At 45.9% G+C, this 18,584-nt stretch overlaps 1 protein-coding gene and 1 non-coding gene across 6 annotated transcripts in view; both read left to right on the plus strand.

Annotated features, from left to right (window-relative positions):
• Positions 1-18,584, plus strand: part of Sash1 (SAM and SH3 domain containing 1) — a 246,786-nt gene that overhangs the window by 137,468 nt on the left and 90,734 nt on the right. For 3 of the 5 annotated variants that reach the window (XM_076552784.1, XM_042262305.2, XM_006984442.4), the window contains exons 3-4: positions 11,836-11,886; positions 12,005-12,054. In XM_076552784.1, the coding sequence (XP_076408899.1) occupies positions 11,836-11,886; positions 12,005-12,054 (101 nt within the window). The remainder of the gene's footprint in view (positions 1-11,835; positions 11,887-12,004; positions 12,055-18,584) is intronic. The other 2 variants (XM_042262306.2, XM_076552785.1) reach the window with 1 other exon arrangement.
• Positions 3,170-3,301, plus strand: LOC121823325 (small nucleolar RNA SNORA36 family). The gene has a single exon (XR_006064735.1). It is a non-coding gene; the product is annotated as a small nucleolar RNA SNORA36 family (small nucleolar RNA).

Raw genomic sequence — 18,584 nt, forward strand, 5'->3', positions numbered from 1 at the left:
GAGCCTGCAGATGTCAGAAAAGGCATCCGATTAAACACACCAGACTACACTTGGGTCCTATGGAAGACTATCAAGTACTCTTAAACTGCTGAGCCTCCCCTCCAGCCCCATGGTTTCTTATTTTTATGACGACAAACATGTAGGGCTTCTAATGGCCAGTGAATTCAGAATTCCTGAGTTAGTGCTGCTACTAGTGTGTGCTTGGCAGCTAAAGGAGTTAGGTATTGATATTAGTCAGTGATGAGTCAGTGATAGTCACATGTGTCTGCAAAGTCCCGATCACTCTAAAGGGACCTGGGTGCTTTGTCCTCACGTGTCTCCCCTTCCTCCAGTTAAAAGATAAGCCTGACTTTTCTGAAGTTCGTTTGACACAGACTTACTTTTTTTTCCCCAATGGGCCCCCATTTTTTGTCATATACCTGAGGCAGAAAACCAAACCCATAAAGCAAAACTTGAAGGAGTCATGTTAATTAAACACCACCCAAAACTGTTCCCCTGAAACAGCTGAAGTTCAAGGTGAGTCGTGACTCAGGTTTGACGAGGAACCTTATGTGAGCAAAGTGCCGTCTGAGGGTATAGACAGTGAAAGATAAATCCAGAAGGGTTTGGGGGCGTGCTGGCACTTGCCCCTGCAGACTTCAAGAACTGGAAAAATAATGGGAGTCATCCGAGAGCCAGCCCGCCGCTGTATTAAAGGAGAAGCCAGGTTGAAGGTGGGCAGCCATCGGTAGCTCTGTCATTGGACAAACGTCACTCCAGAGGGACTGCCCTCAAACCTCTTAGCCAAAGGCCATTCATTAAACCGCCCCACTAATTCATAGGATTCCCTTGAGCAAGAGGAAGCCCTTTGAAAGAGGGAATTAGGGGCCTGCCCTCATTAATTAAAAATAAACCCTTGATTTTTTTCCTGAAGCCAGAAAAGCTTTTGTGTAATTATGGTTGGGAAGGTAAACACAATACCACACCTAAACCCACACCCACCGAGACACTTGGCCTAACTGCCCCTGCAAGTGTAACCAAGCTTTAGGGAGGCTGCTTTTGTTCTTGTGTGAGCCATCCTGAAGCCCCTGGAGCATGTATGTCCTGGGATGGTCACATGTGTTGTGATTCAGTGGTTTGTGTGTAAGCGACATCCATCCAGCTTCTTCTCTTATTTCCTCTGGGATTGCTTGTTTTCGAAAGAAGACATGGAACAGAGCAAGCGTCTCAGGGTTTCCCAAAAACTTTGGCATGGAGTGTAGCTTCCTAAGGTTTTGTTGTGTTGATGTTGTTGTTGTTTGGGGTGTGTGTGGTATGTGAATATCCCCTGTATCTTTTCCAGTACCATTCCGCAATCATGAGCACTTTTTGAGGTTCTCTCTCTCAGTGGACGAATAATGAATTTACAGTAGGCTGCAGGAGGAGACACTTGTAAGGTCTGCTCAACTGGTAGATCTTAAAAATAGCTCTTGGATTTTGCGGCGTGGAGCGCCATGTGTGAGATCCTGGATGACATGTGTGCTTCATGTCGCAAAGCCCTTCACAAGTGTCACCCAATTAACTGCGTGCCCTCTCCGACAGGTGGCGGAGGCCCCTCTGTGGCTTGCAGAAAGGAGTTCCTCCCCGAATGTCACTGGCTCAGGACAGGATCTTTGTTTGGGGGTGGGGGTGGGCTGTCCGAAGAGAGACATCCTTTTGGGTCTTGAGTAATTTCGAAGTACGTTTCAATGCCATGCTTTGCCACTTCTAACTTTTGCCAGACAAAGTCGGTTATTTGTCTGTTCATTTTGTGGTCGTACTTCTGAAGTAGAACCCAGGGCTTTACACACGCTAGGTAAATGCTTTGCCTTTGGATTACTTCTTGTCCCAAAGTCAGTTCTTGCCAACAGGATCAGAAAACAGAGGAGAGAGCCACTTGGAGGTTGAGCTATCCTTTGGCAAGGTCTGCTGGAGAGACTTTGAGTACAAAGTAATTGGGATCTGCAGGACAAGATAATGGGATAGTGCTGGGAAACTGAGTCCAGCCCGCATTTAGATGGCTGCCCTTTATTAGGACTGCTAGCAAGTAGACGAGACTCGGGTAGAACATTGAGCAAGGATTAGACGGCATCCCTGTCCAGAGAGAAGAGGAGGGTTACTGAGCCATTACGAGAGCAAGGCCTTAGAAAATAAACAGAGCAGAAGGGTGGGCACAGGCTAGGGAGTGGAGAAGGACAGAGGCCCTGGGAGCTGAAGGAAGCCCCTTTGCATGAGCATCAACCACAGGGTTCAGCGGATTGTGTGTGCACCCACCGTACATCAGGCACCCTCCAGAGACTCAGTCACTCCCAGCACGTGTCTTGGACAGGACCTCTCTGTGCTTCAGCCTTTTCTCTGTGAATGTAGTGTAGTAAAGCATCACATCTGACAAGCTTTTGTGGGAAACTAACTAAAAAACCATGAAGTCCTGAAAACAGTGTGTGGTGTCAGACGGGTAGCTGGTAAAAACTGACGATGATAGGCGTGAAGTAAGGAAGCCTGAGATTATATTAGTTTAAGTTGCATTACTATTACGAAACACTTGGGATAGCCAATTTATAAAGATAAAAGGTTAATTTGGCTCATAATTTTGGAGGGAGGGTCTGGCCCAAAATCAAATGACACACTACTTCGGGCCTCGGGCAGGGGTCTCTTGCAGAGGAATCCGCTCATCTCACGAGTCAGGAGGCAAAGGCAAACAGGAGGAGAAGGTGACCAGGTTCCACCAGCCGCTGTGAGAGCGTGTCCACAGTGAGTTGACGAGGTCTCTATCAGTCACTTTTCTGTACTGTGATAGAACACTTATGATCGAGGCGGTATGCAGAGAGTTTACTCTGGCTTCTGGCTCCAGAGGGGTAAGAGTTGGCCATGGCATGGCAGCAAGTGGTGGGCATGGTGGCAGGCACAGGGAGCCGAGCTCACACTGCAAGCATGAAGCAGGGAGAGAGAACGCCCACTGGGAATGGTGTCACGCTTTGAAACCTCAAAGCGTGACAAAAAAGTGTGACACTTCTTCCAGCAAGGCCACACCTCTTAGACCTCCCCAGACAGTGTCCCCAACCAGGGACCAAGTGTTCAATTGCCCAAGTCTGTGGGGAACATTTTTCCATGTCTCGTTCACAACCACCATAATGTCTCCTGAGGGCTCCACTCCCTAAAGATTCCACCCCACCCCCAAACTTTTGAGTTCAGTTCAGAGCAGCCTCCCCGTTCTGTGAATTCAACTTTGGGACATTGAAAGTGGCTAACGGAAATGACTGAATAGAGAATATTACACAATTCGTATACTTCCTAGTCTACACCAATTAAAAAACAAATCCACCATCTCCCAGGAGCCCTAGTTTGAGGATCAAGTCTTTAACATAAAGACTTAGGTGGGATGCCCATTCATCGTGAGACAGGCTTGATTTGTGGATAGAGATCCAATGGGTGCCCTCAGGGGGAGGTAGATGCAGGGTGGAACTAGTGGGACACCCCTGGTGGGTGCTTAGGTGGTGTGGGGGGGTTGTGAGGTGCACTGAGCAGGTAACCCACAGGCATCTGCTGCCATTCTTTCTGTAGTTAGAATACGCCTCACTGCAGCGGTCACTTTGACTTTTTTTTTTTTAATGTGTGCCATTTGATTGAAATTATTTAAGAGCTGATCTTCAAGAAAACAGTTCTTTGATTTTATTGGCAATGCCTTCCTCTCTGGTGTTCCGTGGTGATCCCAGGATAAGTCAGGACAAATGGCTGTTTGTGATCCCTAACAAAACCCTGGGCACATGTGGCAGAAGATATTTATAGAGCATGGTGTGGCTTCTGCCCTTCATTGAGCGTGTTTCTGTCATTGTTTGGCTTTACAGCTTCAGCATATTGCCTTTCTCTTGCTTTATGAATCAAATCTACAGTCATTAATTAATCTACCTCATTAATGAAATGTAAATTGATTTGTAAATTTTCATTGATGATTACTTTGTGTAACACACTGGTTTTTGGTACTGTGAGATCTCCACATCCCCCTTCTATATTTTAATATTTTTTATTCATTCATTCATTCAACAAATTCTTATTAGATACTTAATCTATACAGGTACTTTGGTAGGGCTGGAGATAATGGTGACTAACTAAACCTAAGTACCTGATGTTGCCAGAAGCTTTGTTGGTAGAAAAATGTGATTACACCTGGATATGGGAGGACCTGACTCAGTCCCAGGGGTCCAGGGAAGCCAATGGAGGAGGTGAAGCTTCCAGTCTTCCTAAAGTTCTGTCAAAAGTTCATTTTACACTCATGGCTCCAGTCATGACCTTCAAAGACATCTCCAGGCTTTGCTCAGCACCAACAGTTGCCTGGTGACTCCTTCTTTCCTGTTCCCACTTCCCGTAGGGTGCAGCCCTCACCCTAGCTCCAGAACACTTGGTGAACTTTGAGGAGGTTTACATATTGCTCTGTATATAATTTAGGGCAAGGCACTACAGAATCCTCCGCGTCCCAAGACCACGTTTTCTCTTCAGTACAATTGGCATTTTCATGAGTGGTTAAGGGCAACTGTGTGCTGAGGAAAATTTAGTGTATTCAAAGAAGGGCCTTCAGAGCAACCCTGTTTTAAGGTTTAACATCTACAGTTTATGGGTTTTGTGGCAAAGGTGAATGCTCCTCCTGGATTGTCTTTGTCAGATTGTATAGAGTGAATGAAGAAGGTCAAGTAGGAATGCTTTGATTTGCATGCATCGTTTGAAGGCTCCATAGAGAAAAATGTGGCTGCCTTGGACTTGGATTCTTACCACTTTAGCAATTAGGTCTTTAAGAAACAGAAAAGCAGAAGGTCTGGAGAGGTGACCCAGCAGTTAAGAGTACCAGATACTCTTCTAGGAGACCAAAGCTCTATTCCCAGCATCCATGTTAGGTGGCTCACAACTATTTGTGACTCCAGCTTTAGAGGATCTGATGTCCTCTTCTGGCCTGTGTGGATGCTCACATACGCACCCATGTGCAAACACATACACTCCCACTTAAAAAACAAAACCTTAGCAATAAAACCAAAACACCAGATCTGTTTGTATCGTGCAAAACTCTTTCGCATCTTGGCCCTCTAAATATAACCCTGCTTGTCTCTGCTTCCTTTTGAAGTGGACTTGTGGTGCTTAGGGACATTGCCAGCCTCCCCATCCTGTTTCCCAGGTATATCACTCAGCGTGTTCAGACTCCCTAGGAAAGGACCATGTGTGTTCTGCCCTTGGCCATCATGTCTGAATATGTTTCCTGTTTGTACTCTTCTGAGAGTTTTATTTGTTTGCTTTTCCTGAGGAAAAAAATTGCTATCTGGTAGGGGAATATTGGCATAATGGACTGCTTACATGCAGATTTTCTTTGTATGCTGTGTGTGTGTGTGTGTGTGTGTGTGTGTGTGTGTGTGTGTGTGTGTGTGTATGGGGTTTCGGGGAGAGTCCTGGGGAGCCCTTCTGTAGGTGATGGAAAGGAGTTGGGTTTTCAAACAAGAATTTCTCTCCCTGGCGGAGCAGCAGTGTCCTGGCTGCAGTGGTGTGGTACCCACAGTTATGGATGCGCGATGAACATCATCACTTCTGTGGCCACAGTTACTTTTCCCACCACTGCGATCAACTACTTGACCATTATAGTTGCTCTCTCATTTTTGTGACAAATACCCAGACAAAGGCAACTGAAGGGAGAAAGGGGTTTATTCTGGCTGAGGGCATAGAGTCCATGATGGCGGGGAAGGTCTGGAAGCAGGGGCATGAGGTCATCCCATCACACACCAGCAGTCTGGAAGCAGACAGGAAGTGAGACCAGGCTACAACACCTCAGAGCCTGTCCCCAGTCACATACTTCCTCTAGTGAGGCTCCACCTCCTAAAGGTCCCAGAACCTTCCCTAGCTGCACTGCCAGCTGGGGACCAAGTGTTCAAACACAAGACGAGTCTACAGGAAAAATTCAAACTCAAACTACAACACCAACAAAAAGCAAGTGGAGAAATGAAGGACTTCTTTGGGTCACACTGAGAGGTGATACCGTCCACCATGGCCAGAGGGATGGTGATATTGTACCTACTGACTGTCAGAAGTGAGCATGCCCAGCTGGCTCCCCCCCTCCCCCCCTTATTGAACATGATATCCCAGTCCATTCAGGAGGCTTAGTCGAACCTCTCTGGAAGTGTCCTTAAAGACATATGCAGAGCCGTGTCTCCTAGGCCATTCCAAATCCAGTCACATCGGCAAGGATTAACCATCCGTTAACAATTAACAGGATTGTCTTCACGGAGCCAGTCACTACTTCCCGTTTGAACTGCTGGAACCATGTGTAATACAGTCAGGCATTTGGGCTGGGTGGGTGAACTCTGTTCTGGTTAAATCATGCTTCTCCTCCCTTCTCCACTGTAACAATTAGTACAGCATAGAGTGTAGCAGTTTCAGAGTCGCAGAGAGAAAAAGTTGGCCTTGCGGCTGTGAAGGAACGAACAAGATCTTGACTAATGGCTGCTGCTGCTGTGCCGTGAGGGTGGATTTATGTTTAGACCAGAGTAAACTATGCATCCAGGTAATAATTTTGAGCAATGAAGTAAGTTTGCTACAGGAATCGTTAAAGAAACAGATAAATCACAGTAATTTCAACATGGCACTTTTGCCATTCAATAAATGGGTATTTTAAATTTCATTTGCTTTTGAACTAAGTTCAATAATTTATAGAGTAAGTCGTTCAAAGATTAATGCTCAGAAGGGAAGAAAATCACCACACAAGAACAGAAACATATCATTTATGTATATTACATCGGAGCCTTCTCCGCTCTGTTTCCATTATAAATCCGATCTTGCAAGCGTTTATTATAAAAAGTTTGCCATGGGCTAAAGTTTGACTTTTGTCTCAACCTCCTGAGACTCTTATTTTTTTCTCAACTAGTGTAACAGCTAGTTATGAGTTTTGTTTTGTTTTTTTCCCTTTCAGGCATACGTGTGTGTGTATGTGTGTGTGTGTGTGTGTGTGTGTGTGTGTGTGTGTGTGTGTGTATGTGTTGGTACTTGCCCACACATGTGCATGTGAAGGCCAGATGTTGGCATTGAGTGTCATCTTCTAGACCTACTAAACCTGGGAGTCGGGGTAGGGAGTGAGACCCGGTGACTTATATTAAACTATCACCCAGGGTACTGTAATGCATTGAGCTTAAAAAGTGCTAAAGGCCTTGGAATCAGGGTTTTATAGATGTCCAATTTCAGGCTGCAGTGGGATTTAGCTCTGCCATTGCCTCTCCTTGGTCCAAGTGTTGATGACAGCCTGTCTAGTGAGCTCTGGGGAAGGGTGGTTAACCCATAGGCAGGCATTCCATAGCAACTAGAGAGCTCTGGTGTTCACCCTTGAACTCTCAGGACTTTATTCATAGTCTTGAATTTAAGACGTGGTGCTGCTATCTTTGTGTTTAAGTCTAAGAGAAAGAGGCTGGCATTATGAGTCCAGAAAGAACTTAGTGGTATTTGAAGCCGTGGGTCCCTTGGAAATGAGGTTGAAACCAATCAAAGTAAGAGTAGATTGTTTGCCTGTGGATTTCCTCCCAAGTTCTCTGTCTAGTTTATGTTTGTTTGTTTGTTTCTGTAAGGATCTCTGCTGAGACCTTGCCAACGGGATCCTCACCCTGCTTTCTCTCGGAAAGCTTTCTGTGAAATGTTCTCTTACATTTTCCGTGTGTGTGTGTGTGTGTGTGTGTGTGTGTGTGTGTGTGTGTGTATGCATGTGCGCACGCACCCAGAACATTCAGGGAGAGATCAGAATGCAGCTTGAGGGAGCTGGTTCTCTCCATCCCATGTGGGTCCCAGGGATTGAACTCTGGCCATCAGGTTTGGTGACAAGTACTCTTACCTACTCTTACCTACTGAGCCATCTGGCTGGCCTTAAAGTACTTTTCAGATTTACCGCTATCAGCTACTGGGCTCCCTGCGTTCATCCAGCACTCAGCATTCTGTTTTTTCCTTGTGTTCCACTAAGCGAGCGGTGGAGCCTGACTTTTTCCACCTCCTTCCTGTGGTCCTGTGGAGGAGGAGAAATTGGCCCTGAGCTGAGCTGGTGGGTGCTTGGTGTCCTTCCTCTCTGCCTTTGGAACAGCACAGTGGTTTACCCCTCCTTCCTTTCCAGCTGTCAAGTTCATTTGGCGTGGGATCCTGGCGGCAATAAGGAACAGAGAAATGTGAATTTCCACAAGAACTTGGAAACAGCTGGGCGGAGGGGCGGGGATGACGACGACAGGGCATGAAAACCATTTTCCAAGACCTTATTTCTGCCCTCAGCTGGGTTTGGAGTCTGGTGTATCATGTAGTAGACTTGGACACATTAGAACAAAATATATTCGTTCAGTTTCAATGCCTGAGTGTTACATTTGACCCATGTGCTGTTAATGTAACTGGACGGCACATGTGTACACCTGGACAAGCAGGTGAAAGCACATATGGGAGTATCTGTTGATTTTTGGCAAGCAACTGGTTTTGCCTTGAGCTCTATGTATTTGCAAATAGTATTTTTGCTTCCAAAAGTGCTGTTTAAAAAATTTTTAAACTTGAAAGTTCTCTGTGTATTGTTTACAAGGCTTAAGTATCTGGCTTCCAGATTAGGCTGTAAGCACAGAAATGCTGATTGCACCAGGGATCTACACAGGACCAGGTGGACTTTGAACATAGCTCTGACATGTTAGAAACACTGCCTTGTAAAAGTTATGTGTCATGTTTGGTATAGAAATATAAATATTGTGGACAATAGCAAGACTAAAAACCAGGAGGACAGGCTGGCAGGATGGCTCAGGGTAAAGGGCTTCCAGTGGGAACCTGGCTACCTGAGTGGCATCCCTGGAACCCACAGTACAAGGAGAGAACCAGTTCCCAAAGTTGCCCTTTGACCTCTCCAAACACTCTGTGGCAGACTCACGCCCCTCCTGTCACATTAATAAACAAGCAAACAAGTAAGTAAATAAGTAGAACTTCAAAAAGAAAACCAAATCAGCAGGGCCTTAAGGGCAGTGGAGTTCTGTGGTGCTTCACAAGCAAGGGTGTGGCATGGGGACTGAGTGAGCAGCCAGTCCCTTAAGATGTTTCCTCTCGTTCAGGCTGTTACCCACCATTGTCTCCTCAGATCTACCCATTCTGGCACATTCATTGTTTTCCTTGTGGCAGAAACAAAACCGGCCTTCATGGTGTGCTACCCACCCTCCTTCTGGTTTCAATGTATACAGTACAGCATCACCCACCGCACACACAGGGCTGGGCAGCGGGTTCCCACAACCCGCCCCTTTACCCCGTGAGAAAGCACATGGATGGTGATGGCCCGTGTTTGGGCTCGATCCCTGCCACATCCTCACATCTCTAGCTTTACTCCAAGTTGTCCTTGTTTCTCTGCTACCTTTCTCCATCAGCAAAATTTCTCTGCTGGTGTTTTGTGATTGTGTTCATCACGACCTTTAATAATGCACTTAGTAATCCGATGCCCATGAGGATGTACCACTAGACATGACTATGACCTGCCTGCCCACTTCCTAAGTGTTAGTTGATGTGATCGAAACAGTTCCTAAGCTCATGTCATATCGTCCTGAAGAATATAACGATGGTTAAAGCTACTGCAATCAGATTATTATTGAAGAAATCTGATAGTTTAAATGTAGCTAATGATACTACTTCTGCCACACGTGCCTATTATCATATACCAAGTTGATCGGGGAATGATAACCTGAGCTGTGGGTAACCATAACCTGATAACTTGGGTTCTGGCAGCTCTGACGCACGAGGCTCAGCCATTTATCCCCAGTATGCTAATTCCAAAGTCAGAGGAGACTTCGAAGTGGCCATGTTAGGAAGAGAACCAGATAAAGGTCGCAGAAGGGAGGGCTGTCCAGTGGCCCTAGTCCATCCTCTTAGTGACTTCAAAGGGGTAGTTTCAAAATGCCAGTGCTGCCCAACTGGTCCTTCTGGAGCTGCAGAAGGGTGGGGCCTGAGGCTTGCTCAGTACCCAGATTTCTTAGAAATCAAAGGTTCAAATATATCTTCTGACAGCATGCACACGCACGCACGCACGCATGCACGTATGTATGTATGTATGTATGTATGTATGTATGTATATATGTATATTATAACAGTAACTGGAGTTTTAGGGCAAAAGCCTGACCCCAGCAGTCTCAATAGGCTAGTCCCAGCTGCTCATCTCAATATGTCCGTCAAAGAGTAGTCTTAAAAAAGAGAGAGAGAATTTAGTCAATGTAGCCACATTGGGAAGGTTCCAGTGACTCCAAGCCCATCTTTCAGTGTGCTGACTCGTGTGTCAGAGGCATGAGAGGTCTGCATAGGTGGGCAGTCCTTGTCAAACTGTGGTTTGCTTGACATTCGTCTTGGTTCTGTGAAGGTGGTCCGAAGATGTGGTACTGTCACGACATAGGAGGATGGATCTGGTCTCTGTAAGATCCACACTCCTCCTCCAGGGTGTGGCCTCTCCATTAGAGATAATTATCCTCATCTGTCTAAGAATCCAAGATGCCTACAGGTTTAGGACAGTGACCTTTCTTTACTATACTGAAGTAATGGGGGGAGACAGGGACTCCATGAAGGTAGAGGTGCCAGGCTTTCATTGTGATTGCAGTTAGCTGTGAGCCCAGGTGAAGAGGTATTTTTTGGGGGGGAGGGGACAGGGGAGCTTCTAAATGTCTGTTTCAGAGTTGCCCTTTGTGAACCTGCCTCAGTTGTACTTTGTGAACCTGCCTCGGAGAAGATAAGCCTTTGTTTACACTTGTGTTGATTCTGAATTAGTTTCTTTGGAAGAATCACCAGGGTTAGGCCCCATACGCTGCGGATGGCTCTTTTCTTCTAATTCCATCCAAATGTGTCCTTAGTACAGCTTTCACCCTTAGACCCCCAAAGCCTGTCTCCGCCCACTGTTTACATCACATGTCACTCATTTCTCTCCCCTTGTGTTTTACATTTTCAAGGGAGACACATCTATTTACTCTAAAACAAGGGTGTTATAGGACATGGTGGATTTTATCTCTACAGCGGATTCCTCTGTCCTTGTGATTTAATGTTTCTCAATAAACTCACAGCATCATGCATTTTTATGTCATTCATCACCTGCAAGCTGAGAGCTTTCGTAAATTTTCAAGCAGGCCAGTTCATTTGTAATATATACGGTGATTTTTTTTTTTTAAGGCTGAGATAATATCCAGTTAGTCTTCCAGCTTTCTAACACACATTTATAACAAGCCTTACGTTACTGAATCCTTTGAATAAATGCAGAATTTCAAAATCAGATTGGGAGTTGCCGAGATGGCTCTCCCAGCAGGCAAGAGCCCTTGATGCTCTACCTAGCAACCTGAGTTTAATCCCTGGTTCCACCTGGTGGAAGGAGTAAAAGCTGGCCTCTGACCTCCACATGCATGCCAGGGCAGCAGTGTGTGCCCTCCCCAATAAATATAGACAAGTAAATGTAAAACCATCAGGCTGGAACTCCGCTGTTATTGAAAAATAAGCTTCAACAGTTGCGGTAAACTCAGTGTCTGGTGATGGTGGCCCAGTGTATCTAGAGACTTATTCCACCATTAACCGTCAGGGTCCCTCTGTTGATTGGTGCTTGTGTGTAGTAAAACTGTGAGCAGAGTATATAGCAGTAGTGACGTTTGGTAAAGCAGTTCCATTCCAAGAGTCTTGCGCTCCCATCTGAGAAGCATTTCAGGTTTTCCAGAAAACCCATTTATCTCTGCCATCTCCTCCCACTGTACAGCGGAGTGCTTCCCAAATCCTCCCATCTCTTCTTACACATCTATTTATCTTTCTGTGTGTGCCACGTTTGGGAGTCTCATTAAGGCTGCATCTGTTCTGTTTTAGGAGAAACCCAACGCCGGCCCCACGTCACTTCAGCTGCGGTCCCAGCTCGAAGTAAGCACAGCGACTTTCATCATCTGGTTTGGCTTCTGCCTCTTCTCTCAAGTGGTATTCTGTAGGAGCGAGACACCGTTGTCGATTACTGACGCTGAGAACCTTCTCTCTCTTTTAGGAGTCCCTTGGCTTCTGCAGTGCCGTGTCAACACCAGAAGTGGAAAGAAAGTAAGTCGCCCTCCTGCCCCAGTCCGAGCTCCCGGGGAGGCGTCTGGGCTGGAGTGGGAGGTGATAGTCTTTAACGTGTTCTGGGTGGTACGTCTGCCGTTGGTGGGCTTTGCAGGCCGGCTGGGGATGCTTGCGGCTTTTCAAGAGAGCCGTTAATTTTGCATAGCTAGTCGTGAGGAGGGGGGTCCCCAATAAATGCCTGGAGCTGAGGGGCAGGGCAGCTAAATCAGCTGGGATAGGCTTTCCTCTTTGAACTTTGCTTTTAGTAGAGGATGAAAAGCACAAAGGAACCAAGTAGAAAAATAAAAATACATTCCAACGAAAGCAATGATTTTGAAAGGTCCCCCCCGGACCTCGTTTGGGCATGCTACCTCAAAACAAGCATGTGATGCATGTGTGAGAAGCTGGCACACGTGCATGAACCTTTTCTGTTAGAGGGATATTTTTGTTTTCTTGTCCTCACTTAGGCGCTGTAATTTCTGTTCTCATAAAAGATAATGCTAGGTTTTATATTTTCAGTGTTCCTTTTGGACAACTTCAAAAACCAAAACCAAATGTCTTTATCTACCAGTTTGCCCCTCTCTACTCTGTTCCATCATGCTAGAATGTTCTCCATGTGATTTTTTTTTTTTCTTTCCTGAAGTAAAGAAATTTAAAGAAAGGCCACATCTCTAAGCAGACACTTCCTCTGGCCCAGGGCCACTTGTCCTGTTTTGTGCCAAGAGAGGCAGAGAAGTGGTTTAGGAACGAAGTATTTTAGGAATGAGAAGCACACGCTGGGCAAGTGTGTGTGTATTTTACAGCCCCCTCGGCCTAATCCGGCCACGTGTGTGCTGCTGGCAGAGACAGCATCGAGGAGTGAATGTCGCTTTATCAGAAAGCTGCAGCTCTGAACGAACCTAAAGGGGCTGAGTAGGTTTGGGTCAAGACTAAAAATAATATCGTTAGGACCCAAGAGCCAAAGAAAAGCAAGGGTTGGGGAGGCAGACGCACACAGCGTATAAGAATCTCTTGGTTGAGTGGACTTGGGTCCTGCCAGGATCCTCCTCTTGTTGAGGCTGCAGTAGGCCATGGGTGTATGCGGACACTGACTTGGAACATGGCGGTACTGAGGTGCTGGAGAAGCATTGAGAACATGGGCTGTGGATTCTCTTGACCTGCTGTATCGCTTGGGTGTGATGGAGGCAGAGAGCTCAGGTGTTCCTTCAGCATCTGAGTCCTCCAGGAAATAAGAAGGGGAAGTGACTCACCCAGTTAGGGTTAGCCTTGGTTAAGCTGGGCATTCCTTTCTCTCAGTGGTGGCGACTCATGTTTTCCGTGTTTGTATCCTTTCCTTGGAAGTATGGTGGGACTTCTGTGGCCCGGGGGAGACTGATGGACTCCTCAGAGGCTAACAAAAGAATTGGCACCATACCTACTGTTGACAACACTCCCCCCTCACCCCACCTCCCCCCCCCATCTACCATTTTGCCTCTGTTCTTTTAATTGGTTCAGGTTTGAGTATTTTTCTAAACATTCTGAAATTTTTAAAATATTTTATTCACTTCCCTAATTATAGCATTCTTTTTTTAACCTCAAAACAAAGCTTCCATACTCAGAATCAGCATTTACTGATGTGTGTATGCTCTTTTGTTCTCTCTCTCTCCAGGACACACACACACACACACACACACACACACACACACACACACACTCTCTCTCTCTCTCTCTCTCTCTGACAGAACCGCAGGGGATTTACCGAGAAGAAAACTTACAGTGAGTTCTCCTGACTTGCAGTTCAGCTTTCTTCTTTGTCCCGATGCTAAGACATTTATGTTTTTTCAATTGAGCACTTAAAAAATTACTCATGGCATTTTCATGCATTGTCTGAAAGGGTTTCTTAGTCTCTTGTAAACTTGCTTTTTTTTTTCTTTTTTTGAGTAGGCTAGTTTTTTTTTTTATGTTAGGGCTTTCTTGTTTCTTTTCTTCTCCACAGTCATTACATCAGGAGGCTCATGATGCCTGCTAATCCCATGATTGGAGATAATGAATTTTGATGATCTGTTTCTCATGGTATCTGTCAGGCTTTCCTCTGAGAAATAATGCTTTTCTCTGGGTAACAAACAAATATTCTGTGGGGGAGAATATCTGAGACTTGAGTACAGCCTGCCCCTCATCAAACTTTGACCAGGGTTTTAGATCCAGCAGTTTCTCCTGAGTCAATTTTTAACACGGTGGCCATAAAGTAGATAAACACGCATTAGTTGATAATTATTTTTCGATTAAAATCTTCTAAGAGGTTTCAGGTTTCGCCTTGTCTTCAAAGATGAGTGATCACTCCGAAATGTCTAAGTCGGATATAGTTAGAACAGATTTAATGCACGGTTTACTTTGAAAAGTTATTTGTTGGGCTTTCAGGTGCAGATATGTTCAACTGGAAAATCCCTGGATGCCTCCTAACCCCATACCGACTGGCAGTTTGCAGTTGCTTGTTGAGGCTGGGGAAGATGGCCTGGCAAACCCGTTGGTTGTGTCTGGTTAGTGTCCGCTGAGTGCCTGCCAACTAAAATACCAGTCTGACTCAGAGTGTTGCTTTATGGGCAGAAAATTCTTCTGCTTTTTATTTGGCATGTAAGAGAGCTTACTAGACAAAGGGAGACATGTCCTACCACAGCCTTCTCGTGTGGGACAGAGGCTCAGGGGCCACAGGCAACTTAAAGACCAAGATCAGCTGACTTCTGGATCCAGTGACCCCCCTCCCCCCAGTTGTTGTTGGGGCCAGAACTCACATGCTTCTCACCCTGCTGCCCCAGGTAAAAGCTTTGCTAAGACAGGGATCTAGCATGGATTATGATACAAGGTCTGTTTCTTAAAAACACATTATTTCTTCCAGTGGCACTTAACACCAGGGTTTCAAGTCTTAAGTTCCAGGAAGTTAGCTTGGACCAAGGGAGGTGAGTGAGTCTATCATGGAGAGGAAAAGGAGTGAGGAGTACTGGCACTCTTGCTTGGCACCACATTCCTTGGTGCCCCTGTCTAGTTTGGAGGTAAGCGTCTAGGCTCCCCACACAACATAGAATCAAAGGGAAAGACAGTAGGAAGTTAGGTCAGTGGGAAGAGAAACTGGATCCTCCTGCCCGGTCACCCCTGGGACAAACACCCTCATTCATCCCGATTTTCAGCCAGGTGGTGTTTGTCTTATTTTGTTTGTGGCACTGGTGATTAGACATGGGACCTTGTGTGGCATGTGTTAGAGCAGATCTGTCCCTGAGCTGCATGGTTAGCCACATGCTCCTACTCTCCTGCCATAGGCTTTCATTGAGAAGATAATCAAGGAAGCGAGGAAGCTTTCATCTGACTAAGTTTTTAATTTTTACAACTATCCACATTATCTATCGATGAGGTACAGTGTCCACATCCTGGCCCTGATCTTGGATTGGTGTCTGCTACTGTGAGGGTTGAACATGAGCCAAATTTCTCGTTAGCAGCTATTCTCAAAGATATCTGAAAGGAAAAGCCTTTTCTTCTTTCCTTTTATTTTTCTTGGCTAGGAAAGATCTTTTATACCTATCAGGAATTAGGTTAAGTGTGAGTATCAGGAAGCCTGACACACAGTGACATAAAGAAATGCCACTTTTATTGGATCCATTTTCTTTCCATTCATATACTTAGGACTGGCCCTATGACTCAACAGGCTTCAGGAAGCCAGGCTGTGGTTTCTGGTTTTGTTTTCTTTCTTTTATAAGAGCTGTGAGGGAGGGTCATCATGACCTCAAAGTGGCTGCTACATCTTCGAGGCAAGGAGTGGAAATACAGTGAAAGGGGGGTGGGGATGGCATGCCTTTAAGAACGTTTACCCAGAATCCCTCCTGACCCTATTCCTGATTCTTCTCTTTGTTTCTTCATGTAGCTACTGTTTACCAAGCACCGACTTGGTATGGAGGGCATGCAGACTTCTGGGCACTAAGATGTAGCAATGCCGGAACAGGTAGCTCTCATTTGAAGGGAGAGAGTTATAGAAAAAGGATCACACCTTTCATCGTTTAAATGGTGGTGTGTGGACGAAAGCAGAGTGTTGGATGGGTTCAGGCCCTGGCTTTGGCAGCAGGTAGACTTAAGTGTGCTGTGACGCAAAGAGACCCCATGATGTATGTGTTCAGCTGCCATGAATCGATGACTCCTACCTCTCCACTGTGATAGGCTGAGACTCTCTGAAACCATGAGCGAAAGTACCCGCCCCCCCCCCCCCCCAAATAGCAGTTATTCAATTGCTGAATCACAAGAGAGTTTCAATAGCTGAACCCACTTTTGCCCTGAACAAATGTCATTCTTAAGAGGGAGAGTTGTTGTTTGGTGGAAAATTAGTACTTTCCATAAGAGCTGATATTTCATTTGTCTTAAATACACATGTATAAGACTGATCTGAAAACGAGCCAGATGCCTGACAGGTAATGCCAGAATTTTCTATTCAATATGTTCAAGGAAGCCATGAAGCTAGCAGTCTCTGGGGCCCATCTGGGTTTTTGTTTGTTTTTTTAATTTTTATTGTTGTAGAGGTGTTTTTTTTGGGGTTTTTTTTTTTTAACTCTTTCACTCTTTGGGGGCCTGCCACCCAGCTTCCAAATAAATACACAGAGAATTATTCTTACTTATGAATGCCCAGCCTTACCTTGGCTTGTTTCTAGCCAGCTTTCCTTAACTTAAATTATCCTGTCTACCTTTTGCCTCTGGGATTTTCCCATTCTCTTACTTCTGTAAATCTTACTCTTACTCCGTGGCTTGCTGTGTAGCTGGGTGACTGACTCCTTCCTTCTTTCCATGATTTCTCCCTCTATATATCCTCTCTGCCTGCCAGCCCCACCTATTTCTCTCTCTTGCCTCACTATTGGCCGTTCAGCTCTTTATTAGACCATCAGGTGTTTTAGACAGTCAAAGGAACACAACTTCACAGAGTTAAACAAATGCAACACATCTTTGCATCAGTAAACAAATGCTCCACAGCATAAACAAATGTAACACATCTTCAACTAATGCTCCACAGCAGTGTTTTCATAGAGATCGTTCATATGGGTTGCAAACTGGAAAAGAAAAAAAAAAAAAAAGGAATGTGAGGTTTAGGGTTTATCGTCTACCAAGAGTGCTTCCAGGTGCTTGATATACATTCAGTACTATGAGTGCCTCACTGTGAGGCTCTGTCCATTATGGTCCCTTAATTTGCAGACACAGGAAGTGAAGCACAGAAAGGCTGTTAAGTTGCTCAAAGCTACACAGCCACTGAGTATCAGAACCCAGATTTGATTCCCAACTAAAGTAGCCAGGCTTCTGGCCACAGCACTATAATTCCAAACTGTTTGCAATTGTACTGCTTCAGTAAATCCAGAGGGCAGGAGGTAGGGGTTGTGATGGTCAATCATCAGTTGTCAACTTGACTGCATGTAGATCACCATGGAAACACACCTCTGCGTGTCTATCGGGTGCTTTAGAAAGGCGCCGTCCCAGGGGCTGAGATCCCAATCTGAATATCCAGCTGAGTAGCAGTATTCAGCCCTCTATGCTTCCTGGATGAGGACACATGTGACTGGCCACCTCATGTCCCCTCCTTCATGCTTTCCCTGCCGTGGACTGGATCCCTTGAGCCTTGAGTCATAGCAAATCTTTCTTGTCTTGTTGCTTCCCGTCAGGTGTTGGGTCACAATGAGAAAAGCAAGGAAGGTGGAGTCAGATGGGTTCATCGGCATTAGATAAATAGCAGTTAAAACCTTTATTCTTCTGCTCTTGGAAACTGGGGTCAGGTTGACACTCACCGTGATCTAACCTGAGCCTCAGTCATCTATTTATTTACCGAAGCAGGAAAGTCTAAAATAAATTGCAGAACTTCACCGTTGCCAGTATTTATAACTTGTTTCTTACCACGCCTTTCACCAGAGTTGAACATTCGTTGATTTAGTTTCACCCTTTTCCATCCCGAGGATTACACTTGAGCTATTTTATGGCCAGCAAACGTCCAGATATATAGGGCAGCAGACAAGGCCGAGAACTAAAGGGAGCCAAAAGCAGTAGAGCGGGTTCTGTGCTCCAGCCGTGGTTAGAATGCAGTTGGTGATCAATGCGTGCCCTGTTCACACATATGCGGGGCTCAGCACTGCTCTCCTGCCTCATCTGGCAGCTGAAGACTCTTGTTAGTGCGTCAAACTCCTCCTACCACCCCTAACACCGCCCCCTGCTCCCCCCCCCCCCAGGCTCAGGAAACTGTCTCCTCCTTTCCTCTTTCCTCTTTATCTTCCTGTCTTCAGGAAGCCCCTACCTGACTTCTTGCTCAGGGCCCCGACTCTCCCTGCTCCCTACACCTCCAGCTCTGTTTTCCTGTTCCCTTTGAGCCCCGTGTCCCATATCCTGTCCTCCTCCCACTCGGCCACTTCAGGGCCTGCCACCTGCTCCCCAGGCAGGTTTCTCAGGCAGGTCCTGTCCCGTGGCATGCTTAGCATCTGAACTGGCTGTGTGACCACGTGGGATGCTCCCCTGGCGTAAGATACTTTGGCGTCACTGGGACC

This window comes from Peromyscus maniculatus, chromosome 16, assembly GCF_049852395.1.
Source record: "Peromyscus maniculatus bairdii isolate BWxNUB_F1_BW_parent chromosome 16, HU_Pman_BW_mat_3.1, whole genome shotgun sequence".
Lineage (NCBI taxonomy): Eukaryota > Metazoa > Chordata > Mammalia > Rodentia > Cricetidae > Peromyscus > Peromyscus maniculatus.